The sequence below is a fragment of the Lissotriton helveticus genome, chromosome 3_2 (genome assembly GCF_964261635.1).
Source record: "Lissotriton helveticus chromosome 3_2, aLisHel1.1, whole genome shotgun sequence".
Taxonomy (NCBI): domain Eukaryota; kingdom Metazoa; phylum Chordata; class Amphibia; order Caudata; family Salamandridae; genus Lissotriton; species Lissotriton helveticus.
In genome coordinates this window covers 128,667,223-128,685,742 of record NC_136062.1, presented here as the reverse complement: position 1 = coordinate 128,685,742, position 18,520 = coordinate 128,667,223, and the positions used below count along the sequence as shown (strand labels likewise).

The 18,520-nt window shown below is 49.3% G+C and overlaps 1 protein-coding gene across 1 annotated transcript in view; it reads left to right on the top strand.

Annotated features, from left to right (window-relative positions):
• MPHOSPH10 (M-phase phosphoprotein 10) overlaps positions 1-18,520 on the top strand; it is a 223,162-nt gene that overhangs the window by 159,766 nt on the left and 44,876 nt on the right. The window contains exons 7-8 of the mRNA XM_078684919.1: positions 119-256; positions 4,040-4,150. Coding sequence (XP_078541045.1) covers positions 119-256; positions 4,040-4,150 — 249 coding nt within the window. The remainder of the gene's footprint in view (positions 1-118; positions 257-4,039; positions 4,151-18,520) is intronic.

Genomic DNA, 18,520 nt, shown 5'->3' with positions numbered 1-18,520 from the left:
TAGCAGGTCCGGGAAGTTGTCAGCCATGGATAGAGGAGTGTAGAGATCTCTTGGTAACATGTTGTAGTTCTACTAAATCTAGTGAAACTAATATCCTGACATTGTTTTCTGTTTCAAGTCCTGGGATGATGTAGTACGCAAAGAAAAGCCTAAGGAGGATGCATTTGAATACAAGAAGCGATTAACATTGGACCATGAAAAGAGTAAATTAAGCCTTGCTGAGCTTTATGAACAAGAATATGTGAAACTCAATCAGGTAAAACATGGTAAACTTTGGAAGTTTATTCAAATAATGAATTTGAATATTGTTGGCTTAACAAATGAAACTTACACTTTCGTTAGGCATTGTAGCACAAAGAGCAGTCTTGGATAACATGTATAATTTTCCTGTGTGAGAAACAGCAGCAGGCTCTTTAGGTTGATCTTACAGGCTGTTGCTTCCAATCTTAGATTGAGACAGCTGAATTAAGGCCCCTGAAAATGCACATGATTGACGTTCTGATGCGGCGAATGAACTGCAGCATACTGCTTGCATTAAGAACTACAACATTTTCATCAAAACTTGGTGCGCAAGCCCATGGTTCCAAATTATGGACAAGGCAGTTAATTTGAACAGTGATGGTGTTCTGAATCATTTTATCTTGCATTGGAATACCAGTGTCATTGTACCTTCATATTTGCCAGAATGACAAAGAACCAGTGTATGCTGATGAGGGTGGGAAGGAGACTTACTTTTAGAAAGCCACACAGGAATCTTGTACATTCCAAATCAGTAGTAAATCTAGAAAAAAAATGTAGACACAATTTTTCCCTAGAATTACTGTTAAATCTGTGAATTGGTCAAATCGTACTGACATTTTATCTGGAATTTCATGCTGATGTGAGCATCATGTGGAATCCTTACCAAACACCTTCTCCTTATATGGACACAAACAAATTTTGTATTTAACACGCAGAAATCCACTGAACTCTGTTCATATTTTAGACCTTCCTACAGTCTGTCACCTTTTTGAGTGAGCCTTTGTGGCAATATTTGGCATAATTTTTACTTTTCACCTTTTCTGTGCTCTTCAACTTCTGTTGCCTCACTGTATCTGAATAATTAATTGTGGTTAGTACCAGATACATCTTTATCAGGCTTAATACCCTAATCTCTCTGCCTCTATAGAAAGCAGAATGATGAATGTATGAGGTAATAGTATGTGTTCTATGTATGTTTTCTTCTTGAAAATCTGTCTGTCTCCACAGTCTTAGGCTGTAACAAATGACTAGGTCCAGCTCTTGGAAGCCTCTCTCGAGTTTCTTCCTGTTGATGTTCTTGGATCAAAAATAGAAAGTTCCCTTAAGACTACAAAATTGGGGACTCCACTAACTTGGCATAGTGGCATCAATATGGCCTTGAATAATGCAAACTACTTCTACTTTTATATGGGAAAGCTGAGGCATGCATCACATGCCTTCTTGCTGTCGAGGTTCCAGGTTGTTTCTATTGCCATCTTTATCTTGTCCAATATTATGCACTACTTACTCCTTACCAAACAGGCACCTTCTGTTAAGCCCACCTGATTGTATAATCCTGCACTTCAAACCTCTAGATTGCCCTATGACTATCATGAGTCTTCTTGAACTACAGTAGCTCTCCGGCTCTGGTTTCATGTCTCGTCTTCCTTTCTTTTCCTTTCTGTAGTAGGTCTTGTGCTTCCTTAAGCGTTCCAGCCACAAATCTTTGTCCTATCTGGCATATATAGGCATACTGTTGGCTTCTTTGATGGTAAATCCCTCCGTCAATTACTTTTCATCTTGTCTATTCATTTAAATTTGATTTATTCTGTATTTTTATATAAGAGCTTGTGTACTATAGTGAATTAATGTGCTTTTACTATGAACTGAATAAAAATCAAATCAAGAGATTGAGGCCCTTGTCACGAGCTGGCGTATCTCACCCAGAGCGATACCTCTGTGATAAGTTCCAAGTGTCTCTAAACCCAGAATTATCGGGTCTGCAACTCTATATTTAATAATTCTGGGTCTGGACTCAGAGACACCAGAGCCTATCAGATGCTGCAGGAACATGGGCTGCAGTCAGCAGATTTGCTCTACCTTCGGTTGCCACCTGCAGCATTCTGGGGGGGAGAAATTATACTCCCCTTGGACCACACCTCTCAATCCCTTGCTGGCTCTCCTGCTGACACTTTTCACCTGCTCAGTGAAAATGTTTGAGTTCTTTCTCCCAGGATCTGAGAAAAACCTACAATATCCCAGGGTCCCTGTGGGTATTCACCGTTGCGGCGAGAGAACTCAGAATCACTAGAATTTGATGCCAGAATACTTACCCTAACTTAGCCCCCGATATCCCTAGAGTAAATACTGGCCAACTCCTAATGAGGCCGTTAGAGGAAATCATAAGATGAAACATAGCTAAAAACATTAGTTTGGCAAGTAGTCTTGTGGTTCAGTTCAATACATATCAATTGGGTGGATTTTTAGTTTTCCTGAAAGATAGGAATCTAGGTACAATCCTTTGGTTCATTGGAAGGGGATCCAGCAGGTAGTTACAGCACCAAAGAAGGTTCGATTCAGAGCTTGTGAGGTCTTGATTCGGAGTGTTCCTAAATAATCCTTTGCCTTTTTGTTTGGAAATAAAACAATTCTGACATCTATTCCTTTCTTCTGTAACAAACCGTCCCAAGGTGCCTGGACTCTTAAAAAAAGGTAATATATATTTTATAAATGCTATGTTTTCTGTTCGGTCTGACCAGTCAATTGCAGAGATAGTATATTTACCTTAGACTCACTAGTCTTCTATACTATATACACTTAATGAACCCATGAAGCAATAAGGCCAGTACAAGTTACTTTTCAAAATCGCAATCGAAGTAATTTTAAACCATTTTTCACCTTGAACGAGATATTCCTTGGTATCCTCTACATTCCTCTGGGAACACTACAATCTCATCGAATATGTGCCTAAGAAAATTCTTTGACTAGAGGGCATTCTGCATAGTTCATGCTTTGTACTTGTAACTTGGCTCCTGTACAGGAACTGGATAAAGTCTGTTTCTCCAAGACGATGCTGACTTTAAATTCCCCTCAGTTGAAGTCAGAAAATTCTGATTGGCTTCACCTTCCCCGAACACCTTCTTTGTTTGACTTGAGCAATTGGAAATTATCACATGGTTGATGCCATTAAACATTTAGTGTCAAACTGACTGGCTGAAGCTTTTACTTACAGATAATACCACAAATCGATCTTGTATGAAGCATTGATTATCTCATAACCTGCCTCTCCTGGACGCAGGTATCAAGTGTCCCTGCAGCACTTTGGTCGAACCTGTTATTTGTTTACATTGAACTTCAATTTCTCATGCAGAAGGTTTTTTGAAGAGATTCTGGGCTCTTAGTACTGTGACGGACAGAGATGATCTGTATGTGATTCATGCTTGTCCCTCACTAAAACTTTAGACTCTTTATTACAGCACATTTGATCCACCCTGTTATTTGCTCACCTTTTCATCCTACAGCAATTAAGTATGTTCTTCCTACCGCTCCCATCCTTTTCCCTAGATCCATTTGATAAACTAGTTCCATTCAATATAGGCACTACTAAAGCTATGCTATGTACTGTGGGTGTGAGGGCACAATAGTGTGCATTTATTTTAAGTGGAACAGCTTTTTTTCCAAGATAATGGGTATCACTATATTTGTACTGGTTTGTGTCAGATTGTGATAAATCTCTCTGACATGGATGGGACCTAAATAGAAGTAACCGCATTCACTAGTTCCAGTGAAAATGTTTTAGCCAAGGAGATCCACTTCTGAAAGCTTACATTAATTCAAGATGACAATACTCTGTACAGATAACAGAATCTAATTTTAATAGGTAGTGTGAGACCTTCCTCTTTTGGTACTATTACTTTTAGGTTTCCTCATTTGTTTTGACTCCTTAATGTGTGGTTAAGAACCACTGCTTTACTGTGTGGTGCTAGTGGTTAAGCTATTCTACATATTGATTGCTTTTATGTGTTCTCAATTACTGCAGAAAAAAACTGAAGAAGAAGAAAACCCAAAACATGTGGAAATTCAGAAGTTGATGGACTCTCTTTTCCTAAAATTAGACGCCCTTTCTAATTTCCACTTTACACCCAAACCTGTGAGTATGTTATTATGGTGCAGTTCACATTGCCTCTAAATCTGATATTTAAATTTTTTACATTTTCTCCACATGTATATAAAATAATTATGCCCAATATACTGAATATATTTTTGTTTCAAATCTTTTTTTATTTTCCTCCAAATAACACACACTTCACAAGCCCATTAGATACACAGCGATAAGCCTACAACCCTTAACCAGGGCCGGCCGCGTAGGAAAACAGGGCGTGAACTTCGCTGAGAGTCAGTGCATAAAGATAGCTTATACACAGCGTTGTGCCTACAACCCACAAGGGGCCAGCCGCGTTCAAAACTGCACAGTGTAGGGTCAACTGGTCGTGTGGGAAGGCAAGCCCCATAGGGCCCATCTTCAAAGCGAACGGGCAACTAGTCCAAACAAAACACTCAACCCAACAGGGCCCAGAGCAGAAGAGATGGAAAGGAAACGAATAGAGAAAGAGAGGAGGTCAAACGGAGAGAGGGAAGAACAGAGAGGCGAGAGCAAGAGCAACAGGCGCGGGGAAGGGGGAGGCGGCGGGGCCATACATCCGACCCAGCGTCGGCCACAGTGGAGCTACATTGCAGGGGGCCAATTATGAGAGCAGTCTGCTCGGATCAGGGGGGGATACCAGCATCCTCAAACAGGCGCAGTGTCCTAAGCTTGGTAGGCAAATGACGCGCATGTTCAACCGCACAAAGATATTTAATCAAGGGCTTCCAGACAGCCTTGTAGCGAGTGTCGCTTGCCTGCAACCGCGCCGTAAAAAGCTCCATCGTGAGGACATGCCATAAACACACAAACCAGGCTGCGATTGGAGGAGTTTCAGCTTTCTTCCAATACAGAGCTATGAGCTGTCTGGCAGCTCCCAATATTTGGAGCTCCAAGATCCAATCACTCCTGGTAAGGGCTTTCAGGCCGGCAGGTTTAACACCCCGCAGGATTGTGCTTGCGACTTCAGGCAAAGGGAATCCCAGGACCCTCCTGATCTGGCTAAGGACCTCCTTCCAGAATAAGGTCAGCGACGGGCATGACCACCAGATATGTATAAAATCCCTGGATGCAGATCGGCACCTCCAGCACAAGGGGGAGGTCGCTGGGAACATCTTATGTAGATGCTGGGGCGCATGGTACCACTGAGTCACGAGCTTGTAGGCATTCTCTCGTTGCGGGATGCTACGGTACACTTTGGGGATGTCCCGCCACACTCCACTGTGCTGGGGTAATGTCCGTGTCTGACGCTGCCTGTCATCTGCTCTGATAAGGATGCGAGGGCGACACTATTGGGTGCTGCAAGATCTGGTAGATCCGCTCAAAAGGGGTAAAAGTGCGCGTGGCCTCCTGATACACTTCCTCTTCAGACACCCAGTGCCTCAGCTGAGCATATTGCAACCTTGCCGCCAATGGCACATGGAACTCCTCCCTACACTGTGCAAAGGTTTTAAGCTTGCCCCCCTCAAATAGATCAGTGATTACCCTGCACTCTCCTTGTGTCCACTTAGCGAAGGCACGTGACTGGTGCGCCGGCGGAAAGGACGGATTCCCCTCTATCTGGGTGTGAGGAGAGGGAAACGTCGTGAGACCCCTGCGAACTGCTACTTTGTCCCATATGTCCAGCACCGTCCTAGTGGGCACTGCAATATATGCGCTCCTGGAGCGTGTCGTCCTATGACGCCAAGGAAGGTCCCAGATGGTTCGCCCCTTCACTACTCGGTCCATGTGCAGCCATTGCTTCTCACTCTCCATTACCCCCCACTCCACCACAAAGTGAAGGTGTGAGGCCCAATAGTATTCCACCAAACTGGGACACGCCAGGCTCCCCTATCCCTTGACGTCATCAGAAGCTTCTGCGAAAACCGAGGACGTTTCCCTCCCCAAATGAAGTTTGCGAGGTTTTGCGCACGTTATCCGCTCCCTGTCGAGATCGGATAAAGCCAACCTGATCCGGGTCGACGAGACCCGGCATAGGGGGGTCTAAGCGCTTCGCCAAGAGTTTGGTATAAATTTTAAAATCAGTGTTCAGGAGGGCAATGGGGCGGTAGGATACGCACTGTGCAGGGTCCTTCCCCGGCTTCAAGATCAATGCTATCTCCGCCATACCCATGTCGCAGGGCGGCCCCTCCGGATCAGTAAATGAGTTGTACAACCGCAAGAGGTGAGGTCGAAGCTGCGACTTAAACATGCGATAAAAAGCCAGGCGCAAACCATCTGGTTTCCCCTTGGAGTCTTTCCAAGGGGAAGGTTCTTCATGGCTGCCGCTCCCTCTTCTTGGGTGATGGGGCCTTCCAAGGACTCCGCATAATGCGGGTGGAGCCTGGACCCCGTGTAGTTGCTCAGGACGTCCGCCACCACCTCTGGGGATGTCTGCTCCTCCCTGTACAACGCAGTATAATAAGCCTGAAACGCCTCACTCTTATCCCTCTCCGAGGTGACTCTCGTCCCGTCTGGTAGATGCACATTGGCTATGTGGTCCCTAGCCGCACGTGCTCCTAACCGCCTAGCAAGCAGCCTGCCCACCATGTCCCCTCCCTCAAAATACTTCTGCTTCGAGGCTAGCAAGGCTTTCTCCGCCCTATTGGTGCGTAACAGCCGAAGCTGCCCTCTGAGGTTGGCAAGCCGCCGCCTAGATGCCAGCGAGGAGCCACCCTGCATGCGCCGCTCCTCTAGCTTTATATCCTTTGCCAAGCCATCCTCCAAGGCTCGAGCCGTGCGCGACCGTGCTATCGAGAGGGTGGTAATGTGCCCCCGGATCGTTGCCTTGAAGGCATCCCAAACCATGGGAAAGGGTGTCTCTGGTAAGTCGTTGCTATCAAAGTAGGAATCAATGGCCGCCCTAATACTTTCCACATCGGCCGCATCCCGGTGGATACCTGGCGGCAGGCGTCACTTCGTCTCCCGAGTGTGGCAAGCGGCCGGGTCCTGCAGGAGCAGCTCGACATGCGCATGATCCGATATTTAAATAACAGACATAGAGGCGTCCAACACATCGCGCAGGAGATCATGGGAGACGAATAAATAGTCTATACGGGAGTACGAGCGGTGGGCATGGGAGTAGAACGAATAGTCCCTCAATTAAGGGGAGTGATAGCGCCATGCATCGAACAGCCCCAGCTCCGTCACTTGAGTGCGCAGCGCAGAGGACATGGCCCCAGTTCCGCTATAGGAGCCGTCACTGCGGTCCGCTTCCGAGTGACAGACCAAGTTGAAATTAAGCGTCAAGACTTTTAAGGGGCTAGGCAAGTTAGCTGTCATAGGAAAGCCCAAACAGGTGTCATTCGCATCTCACCATCCCAGCCCCACAGCATCACACATCCGCAAGGAAGGTCAGTCATCACCCGCACCCCACGCGCCGCTGTCGCAAAGCCCCCAACCAGAGAAGGGGAAAGAGAGAAGGGATGGAAGCAAGAAAGAGTAGGAAGAAAAGAGATACAAGAGAGGAAGACAATAAACGAACAATGGCCAACTGGGCCAAATCAATCTGTTCCCGCCACCGGGCATCCTACACCCGACGGTTCGGAGCAGCCCTGGGATGTCACTTACTCAGGAATCAGTGGGGGCGTGGGAGTAATCAACAACAAGTTCGTCATTGGGGGGAGCCCCAGCGTCCCCACCCTATAGGAGACGCGCCGGGAGGTGGATCCGGTCGGAATAAGGATCAGCAATCCAGGAAAGACAACCACATGCCAAAGGGGATATACGTCTCAGGCTCGCACAGGCCAGCACTCATGGGGTCGAGGGATGCGAGCATGGATCGTCCTTATCCCCCTCAAGGGACCTAATGTGGGCGATGTTGTCCTGCTTGGTTTGGGAGGCAGACTGCTCATCCACTCGTGGTGAGCGCCAGAAGCGGGGCACTGTAGACCAAGCTGCTTTGGCGGGCATTCACTCCTGGCGTCAGGGGCGGGAGGGGCAGGCTCGGCGGAGTCGTCGGAATGCGCAGTAGTTGGGCCGCCTCAGTATATGTTCGCACCACCCGCTTCTTGGATTCCCATTGAAAGATGAGGGCAAACGGATGCCCCCACTGGTACGAGATGCCCAGGTCTCGCAGCTTCTCCGTCACGGGCTTGAAGGCTCGCCGCCGCTTCAGGGTAAGCGCTGCGAGGCCTCCGGGTAGTTACGCGCTATATAAGTCTCTCAGAAGCTCTCCCTGGTGAGGGGAACTGGGGCTGCGAGCTGCAGAGTAATTTTAGCAATGTGATACTTGATTTGTGCTTTTTAATAGCGTCTCTAATCAATTTTAAAACCGCCTTATTTTTGACTGTGGGGGGTATCAGTACAAGGGGAATTGAAATATTAGGTACTCTGACACCTCTAAACACCTTTATTGTTCGTCTTCAGCCCAGCCGCTTCTCAGCCGATTCCCGGCGGCGGTGGGCGCCATCTTGAGTGAGGCAGGTGGGGACAGCGCTCAAGTCGGGCCGTCCTTCCCGCCCTCTTTGTGTATTTAACTTAGCCCATCCGCAGCGCTCGGCGCCTCTCAGAAGCTCTCCCTGGTGAGGGGAACTGGGGCTGCGAGCTGCAGAGTAATTTTAGCAATGTGATACTTGATTTGTGCTTTTTAATAGCGTTTCTGGAGCGTCTCTAATCAATTTTAAAACCGCCTTATTTTTGACTGTGGGGGATATCAGTACAAGGGGAATTGAAATATTAGGTACTCTGACACCTCTAAACACCTTTATTGTTCGTCTTCAGCCCAGCCGCTTCTCAGCCGATTCCCGGCGGCGGTGGGCGCCATCTTGAGTGAGGCAGGTGGGGACAGCGCTCAAGTCGGGCCGTCCTTCCCGCCCTCTTACCTTCCCATAAATGTGTAAGGCGGCTAGACTGCGCAGCGGGCTGGCGCAGCGGGGGCGCCGGATGCGCGCCGAAGCCGCGCCTAAGCCAAGCCCGTCTGCGCCCGTCCGCGCCAGGATCACGCCGGGCGCGGGCCATGCTGTCCAAAACCATCCAGCCATCAGGTATGATTCTGACGCCCTGCTCTCAGTGCGCTTGACAAGGGCCAGCCATAGCTGTAAGGGGCATCTTCCTACTGATCGTCTTTGGGGCCCTTTCTCATGCCGCCTCTGTAGATGGACATCCCTGGGACCCTCTGGCATAACTTCTTCCCCACCCCCTCCCCCTCCACACAAACATGCCACTTTCAATTGCGGTCTTATTAATGCCAGATCCCTAGCTTGCCACGGACAGGATATTCACGACCTCATACTGTCGTGCGACCTCGACGCCCTTTTCATTACTGAAACGTGGCTAAACGACGCATCAAATCCCGACTTAGCAACCGCCCTCCCCCCTGATTTTACCATCCTCAGGCGTGATAGACCCTGCGGTAGGGGAGGGGGGGATAGCCATCATCGTCAAGAAACCCTTTATGTGCCATGCATTTGATCTGACCTTTCTCGAGCACTGTGAGGGTATAGGCTTTGTGATCCAAATCAACCCATCCACTTCCTTTTCAGGAGGACTCGTCTATCGCCCCCCTGGGAACGCCACACCGTTTTTGGATTCCCTGGACGAGACCCTTGGTTCACTCTTGACTCACTACCCCACCTTCACCCTTCTTGGTGATTTTAATCTCCATTTGGAATCCCTTTCAGACCCCCACACTCTGAATTTTCAACATTCATTGGACATTTTTGGCCTCTCTCAACTGGTTTCCCCCCCTACGCATCTGGCCGGCCACACGCTAGATGGCATCTGTACAAACTCTGCTGCCCTAGCTGTCTTTCCCCCGATCCCACAAATATGGACTGACCACTGTTTTATTCCTTTTTCCATCAAGGTAAAACCCGTAGCGCAATCCAATATTATGTACTCTCCCGCTCCCTTCCCGACCAACTGGAAGAAAGTGGCTGATCGCATTATGTTAAATCCCCGGCCCCTTGCTCCCCTTCCCACTATTGTCGGAGATGTATCTAAAGATTCCAAAAATCTCCACTTCTGGATTGACAGAGTGGTTTCGTCTTTCTCCAACCCAACCATCCTAAAATCAGTTCATCGCAAGAGAAAACCCAATGCCCCCTGGTATACCCAGGCCCTCTCCGAAAGTCACCTTAAATGCAGGGTCCTTGAAAGAGAGTGGATGAAAACTTATGATGACACTTCCAGATCCCTTTACATCTCACAGAGGAAACAATACCTCTCCAATATAAAAAAAGCCAAAAAGGAGTTCTTTACTTCAGCTATAGAGGAAGCTAAACAGAAACAACAGATCATTTTTAATATAGTCAAGTCCTTCACCCATCCCAAGGCCCTGACACTTGCAATTCCCCCATCTCAAATCCTTTGCGATCAAATAGCTGATTTTTTTATTGATAAAATAAATACCATTCACAAAGACTTTCCCCCTCCCTTAATTCATACACAAGATGCCGTCACTACATTACCTCCACTTGACAATTTTACTGCAGTTTCTCTGCTACAAACACAGAAGGCCATCATGACCTGCCGATCGGGAGCCCCTACGGACTCCTGCCCTCCGATTATTCTCCACCACCTCATCGAGGCCGTCAACCCTTCCATCAATGCCATTGTTAATGAATCCCTCAGCTCTGGCATTGTTCCCGCTGAATGGAAGAAGGCCATAGTCAAGCCCCTTATGAAAAAGCAAAACAAATCCCCTACAGATTTATCTAATATGCGCCCCATTTCTCTACTCCCGGCACTAGGCAAAATCACCGAGCAGCTGGTCCACGAGGAATTAAAAGCCTTTGTGGAAAACAATCACATTTTGCACCCACAGCAATCAGGTTTTCGCCCTGGCCACTCAACAGAAACTGCATTGATTGAGCTATCGGACACCATTAAGTTCTTGCAGGATGAAGGGAGACAAGCTGTACTCATCCTGCTCGACTTAACCGCAGCATTCGATACCATCTCGCACGCCATCCTTATTAACAGAATGCGCGAGATTGGGGTGTCGGGTACTGCATTAATATGGATTACATCATTCCTATCCAACAGAACACAAACAGTTTCACTTGGCCCCTTTCTTTCTGGTGAAAGACCTGTTTCATCTGGTGGGCCCCAGGGGTCCATACTTAGCCCCCTCTTTTTTAATATATATATGGCCCCCCTTCTTACATTGATTGAATCCCACGGCATCCTCGTAACATCATATGCTGACGACACCCAGCTTGTCGTCACCATTGATAAAAAATACCCTGACGCCGCCCTTAGATTTCAGAATTGCCTTTCCCAAGTTTTTTCCTGGCTTAACCTTAACCATCTTAAGTGCAATAGCGCTAAAACTGAAATAATACCACTAGGTAAAGACATCCTTTTCTCACCAAAGGATTGGTGGCCTCAAAACTCTGAAGCACCGCCTAGTGCGGTTCCCTCGGCCCGCAACTTAGGTGTCCAATTTGACTCCTCCTTGAGTTTTGATGACCATGTGCGCATCACAGCAGGGTGCTGCTTCAACCTCATCAGACAGCTGAAGAAATTCTTCGACTTCCTCCCCATCTCTGCCAGAAAAACAGTCGCGGTGGCCTTAATCCTTTCCCGGCTGGATTATTGTAACGGCCTCCTGGCAGGAATAAAGAAGTCTTCTCTAAAGAAACTGCAAAGTGTCCAACACGCAGCAGCCAGACTTGTTCTTAAACTTCCGAAAAGGTCCTCGGCCTCTGCAGCCCTCAACACGCTGCATTGGCTTCCCCTCCACAAGAGAGTTCTTTTCAAGCTCCTTGTCACGGTCTTTAAGGCCACTAGGAACACTGGCCCTTTCTATCTAGCCAAGCGCCTCCGGCGCTACATTCCATCGCGCTGCCTGAGGTCATCTGAAGCTAATTTGGTTGCCATACCTAGAATAAAACTAAAAACTAAAGGTGGTAAAACTTTTTCATTCCTGGCGTCAAAGGCATGGAACGGTCTCCCCTTTAACCTTAGGCACGCCCCCACAGAAAGCCAGTTCAGGAAACTCTTGAAGACCTGGATTTTCCTCCAGCCAGACTCAGCGGTTCTTGCAGCCATCTGATCCACGCCTCTCCACGTTGGTTCTTCTGCTCGCTCAGCGCCAAGATGCTCCTTCCGGAGCGGTAGTCGCGCTATACAAGTGTCAATAAATATCAAAATATCAAATATAAGTGCAATTTTTCATTTCATTTCAGGGTGTTAGTGCCAGATCCTGGTAGATCTGAATTATGTGCCCCTCGTAGCATAGATCCGGTTTCGCATCGGCCGCCTTGAAGATAGCCTCCTTTTCAGTAAAAAAAATGAACTCTAGTGAGAATGTCTGGGAGGGAGACCCGGCCTCCCCGCGGGCCCGGAGACCCTATGGGCTCAATCCAAAGCCGGCGGCGAGGCATCCTCGTCCTCCCATAACTCATGCAGTAACTTTGCCATGTAGGTCATGATGTCACTTCCCTCTGCACCAAGAGGCACCCCCCGGACCCGGAGGTTGTTTCGGCGACTCCGATTTTCCAAATCTTCCTGCTTGACTTAAAGCTCAATATTCTGCTCCTCCAGCGTTGCAAGGCGTTGCCACAACTGTTCTTGATCTTCTGTGCGAGCATCCACTATTTTCTCCAGCCCGTCCACTCGATCTCCCAAGTCCGTCACCTCCTGCCGATTCTCCCGCACACACAAGTGCACCTCTGTGCGCAAAGCGCCAATTTCTGACTTGAGATCAGCCAAAAAGGATGTCATAAACGCCTGGGTCTCAGGTGCTGATTCTCCCTCAGTCTGTGCCGCCACCACACTGGGAACCGACGATCCCGCCCTGTCCCACATGGCGACCACGGTGTTGTCTCTGGAGGCCGCCGCAGGGTCCGCCTTACCCCCCTTAGAACGCGTCATCGCCAGGGTGCCGATGTCCTGCTGGCCACCAGGCCACGTAGCCTATGCGCTCCTGCTCTGATGTAGGCTCCTCAATGAGGGCAGAGGTGCTTTCTTCTCCGTATTGCTCTCTCGCATCCCCCAACCCCGTTGCCTCCAATGCAGGCCCCCAACAGCCCTGCAGTACAGTGTTGGCAGGCCAAGCAGCATAGAAGGGAACACAGGTCGCCCCAACCCCCGAGGAGGCCTCCCAGCACCTCCGTGCCCACTCGCTCTCTGATCACAGTCCCTGTGCCCCCGCACCAGCAGTGCCTCCAGACGCAGAGGCCTCAATGGAAATGTAAAGCCCCCGGCCGCAGCAGCACACAGTGACCAACGTCCCAAATCCCCTCGGGGTGGCAGACTCAAAATGACGGGGTGATGCTCCTGAGGTCGTGCCGCTCTCTCGCAGCCCCCAGTCCCAGCCGTGCTGTACCTGATATAGCCCCCACGAGCCCCACAGGAGGGTGGCTGCAATGACCCCACCAGGCCTCACTCCGGCTGGGCTCTATCAGGCCTCTGATCCACTAGGCCGCACCAACCTCGCCCTCCGCCGCCTCACAGCAGCCACTATCCACGCACTCCCCAGCTCAACTATCGGTCTCAGTCACCCCTTGCGTCACGATGGTCACAGGTTCCTCGCCCCCACCGCCAGAAGGGCCACCAAGCGCAGGATCGCCAGGAAGAGCGCAGGAGTCCCAGCCCCAGCACTATGCCAAACGCCTCCGTGTCTCTCAACTGTAAGGGGTGCACTCTCGCCAGTGTCCCCGCCAGCGCAGTCCACAGAGCGCTCGACCACCCTTCTCCGATCCCTGGCGATCAATGCTCACCCCAAGAATCCAGGGCCTCAGCGCTCCATGGAAGGGACCCCAAGCTGCCTCCACAGAGATCCCCCGACTCCAGCGCAGTCCCAAGCTGGGGGAGGGCCGCCCACGCTCCGCATCAACTCACAGCCGCAGCCCCTAGTCTCAGAGAAGCAGGGGGTACTCGCAGTCCGTCACGCCTCCTATTTGCGGCCCGCTACCCAGCTTCGCCGTACCTGACCTCCACTCCGCCTGCAGTTCCACCGGGATGCAGCCCGCTGCATTAGTCTGGCAAGCTCCACACCGCAGGCCCCACCAGGCCGATCGGACTCCCCGCAGCCAGCACAGAGTCAGGGGTCCCCACCGCTGCTACAATGGGGCCGCCAGTCCGTTCTCCGCAGATGCCCCCTGCCGCCTCCGAGGCGAGAGCAGCAAAGCCCACGCCAGGCGTACCCAAAATGGCAGGCCACTCCTCTGTCACATGTTTCATGTTTATTTGTTTGATTAATTAAAATCTTACAAAACGGATATAAAAAAATGTATACAATACTTAAACATTGATGCATCGCTTATATTCAAATACTTCTCATAAAACAATAAAAAGTACTCTGAACCATTAAAATTATTCCATTAATCATCTTGAGAGTAGTTACACAAAATTCAAACACAAGCGTCCAACTTTTTCTTGGCCAATATAAGAAATTTCACAAATGCTCTGTCACCAGCCGGCCTCCGGAGCATCCCGCACCTCCTCCAGGCACACCAGGGGACGCCTCAGCACATCGCGCAACTCCTCGCCAGTACAATCACCTCCTCTACCATCCAACGCCAGGGGGGGGTCGGCGCCGCCGGGCTCCTCCGCCTCCGTGTCACAGCCCGTCTAGTCCTCGGTGGCCCCGGACGATCACCAGGAGAGCAGCTCCGACAGGGCCTCGCAAGATGGTGGCCCGATCGCCCAGACCTCCGAAGTCCACGCTTCTCCGTGCTTCAGGGCGCCACTGAGCCTACTGCCGCCTCTCCGCCAGAAGCCCCGGACTCCGCTGTCTATGTCCCCGCCAGGGTAAGTGTCGTGTCCTCCCGGCTCCGCGTATAATAGCTAAAAACAGTGGTAGGCCGCCGGAGCTCACCCGGGACACGTCCTACGCCATCACCAGCCAAGCCACGCCCCCCTGAATATATTTTTGTACAATTTGAGCACATTTAGCACTTGTCATCATGTGAGACCCTCTGGACAACATGTGATATTGAAAACTATAAATGTTAAAGTAACTTGACCATACAATTCGAGTCTAATGGAGGTACACCACTGTGTAGCATTCCATCATCCATTCCTCAGCTATACCATTTCAAGGGCCGACCATCCATTTGCAAATAAGGCTGACCAAGTATGTTATATAAAGAGATATTTGTAAATCTCGTTATCGCCAACAAGGTCTCTTGGTCTTTGGTATTAGTTCAGATAGAAAGCAAGACCTATGTAGATGTGCAGGATTAAATATTGCGGGTAAAAAGATGTTTTAAATTGTTGTTGGAACATAAAGTGAAAAATTTTATAGCAGAGCTCGCAAACGAAGGAGTCACACAAGGAAGAGGTGATGATGGAGAGAGTTCAACCACCGCATCTGGATTTGTGAAACCTGGGAGTGCTAAGAAGAGAGAGTCCAGAAAAGTGAAGAGTCTGGATGTGGTATAAGGGACAAGTTATTTAGAAATGAAATGGATTAGAGTGTAAGAGAGGATTGTGCACAGAGTTTTCTAAAGAAATTCTGACACAGGCGGCTAGCCATTGAAGATGTTGAAGATTTGACAATTCTTCGCAAAAGTGTGGGGCACAGTTCTACTTCACGTTCCACTTGCTGTGAGGTATGGTCTTTGGAGAAATAAAGTAAAGGAGAGAATAATCTGCAATTGGACAACCCAATGGTCAGACCAACCCATAGGGGTAGAGGTGGCTGAACTAATGGTGTTTTTAAAGGAGACAAAAAGATCACGCATGTGACCAGTAATGTGAGTTGGAGCTTTGGAATATTGTTGCAAGCCACAAGATTGCAGGAGAAAATGTAAACCTTATCTATGGATGTCCTGGGTATTGTAAAGATGTGATTAAAATCACCTAAAATGATAGGAAAGTTTTGAATGTGTGAGTGCGGGAGAGCCCTCACAATTTTGGACACCCCAAAATTCACTCAGTGCGGATGCCCACATTTCACTGGGTGGGAGACTATGTTAAACCTCAATTTCATGAGGTAATGTGTGCCCAGGTTAAGGCACCGCCCAATGCCTCAAAATATCAGAAATACAGTCAATTAGGTAAATAGGCCCACTCACTGAGTTCTATATCGATTGAATAATTAAATGGTTTTATTACAAGTTCAAAAAGAAGGCAATACAGGGCCAATGCCATGAAGTTTTCTCAGTGAGCAGCGCAATATAGAGAAATGCAAAATCAGAATTCTAAGGCACCAAGTGGCCATCAAAATCGGGAGAGTAGCGCGAGAGGGATTCAGAGGATCGTTAGCAGCGACGGCCAAGTGTTCACACACCCAGAAGACATAGTGCGCGCTTTGGCACGTCACTTTCACACCACATATACACCTGATCGGGACATCACTGCACAAATGGCGGCGGTGTCGCTGGCAGACATTGTTCTCCCCGGCATAACACCAGAGGCTGCACGAGACTTAGAGGCAGATCCTTCGGAGGAGGAAATCCAGTTAGCGATTCCTTCACTACAATCAGGCAAGGCACTGGGACCTAATGGGCTTCCGGTGGAATGGTACAAATCGATGGCCTCAGAACTTAGTGGTCCCTTACTGGATATGTATCTGGACAGTAGGGAACGGGCTGAACTGCCGCTAGACCAACGCACGGCCACGATCGTAGCCATACCGAAACCGGGTAAACCCCCAGACGACTGTACCTCATATCGCCCAATATCATTATTAAATACGGAAGCCAAAGTACTGGCTAAACTTCTGGCCAACCGCCTGATGCCGCACCTGAGTACCCTGATCTACCCCGACCAATCAGGCTTTATGCCCCACAGGAGCACGGCGCTGAACCTTAGGAGAGTACATGGGGTGCTGGCACGGTCACACCTACTCACTGAGAGGGCGGTGATCCTTTCCCTCGATGCAAAAATGGCTTTTGACCTAGTAGAGTGGGAATACCTCTTCGAGGTGCTCACGCGTATGGGCTTTGGGTCGAAATATATAGCCTGGATACGGCTACTATATACTAAACCAGTGGCACAGGTGGTGTCTAATGGCCACATCTCGCCGGCGTTCCCGTTGGGCAGGGGTACCAGACAGGGGTGCCCCCTGTCACCCCTGCTCTTCGCACTGGTACTCGAACCTTTGGCAATTCTGATCAGAAACACGCCCTTATTTAGAGGCATTCAGTGGCAGGAGGGATGGGAAGACAAGATCTCCCTCTATGCCGACGATATGCTCATTTACATGGTAGACCCTGATAACGGCATCCCAGCTCTGCTGGACATTTGTAACATGCATGGGGAGACGTCGTACTATACCCTGAACTGGTCAAAATCGATGATCTACACGTTGAAGGGTCCGGCACCGAACCTGCCGGATGATTGCCCTCTAGCGGCGCCAGTGACCTCCTTCAAGTACCTGGGCATTATCATCGTGCGATCTGAGACAGATTTCTTCACTAGCAACCTGAGACCACCTCTGGACCGCCTGCGCGCTGACTTTAAGCACTGGGCGACCTTACCCCTCACCCTCCTGGGGCGCGCAGCCTTATTTAAGATGATGGCACTCCCCAGATTTCTTTACATCTTGGAAAACGCCCCACATCTTGTCCCTCCACGTTACTTCAAACAGATTGCGGCATGCAGGGCCGATTGGGCACAATTAGGGTCAGACTCCATGCTATCGGTACTGTATAATAAACCACAGCTTAAACATCTACACGGCCCGACACGACACACAGCGGCCCTTTGGCACATAGCGCAGGCATGGCTGGGCTGGACGGGGAAAATTACCAAGATGACGCCACTGTGGGACACGAAATCATTGGGAAGCCTTGGAACATGCAAGGGGTTCGCACAGTGGGACCGGATAGGTATCTCCACGGTGGGGGACCTCTGGGACAATGACACAGTGCTCCCATTCTCACAACTGCAACAACAGTATGACCTCAGACCCACTGAAACGTTTCGCTATGTCCAAATTAGACATGCACTGCTCCAAGCGATCCCGCAGGGCACTGATCTGCCGGACTCCTCGCCACTTGAGGACAGGCTGTTAACGGAATACATGCTACAGAGCGCCACGTCCCTCACCTACAAAAAACTAATAAACAACTTACAGGACCCCACGACAAAACTTAAGGAACGATGGGAGGGGGAGATAGGAATGATGGATGAAACGGAATGGAATGAGGCCTTGGCTTCTCCAAGAGAAGTAGGCATTTCGGCCAAATTTAGACTAGTACAACTGAAAATTTTACATCGCATCTACTACACCAGGACTCTACTCCACAAAATACACAGAGCACCCACTCCCTTTTGCTTGAGAGGTTGCGGGGAAGAAGGGACACTATTTCACACACTCTGGGACTGCCCCAAAATTCAGGGATACTGGACACGGATAATGCGCACCATATCCCAGACACTTAAGGTCTCCGCTCTGCCAGACCCGCGTAGGTGCCTTTTAAACATATGGGACCCCAATGACCTGAACAGATATGGTATCATTTGGGCCACACTTGCTATGACAGTGGCGAAACGTGATAT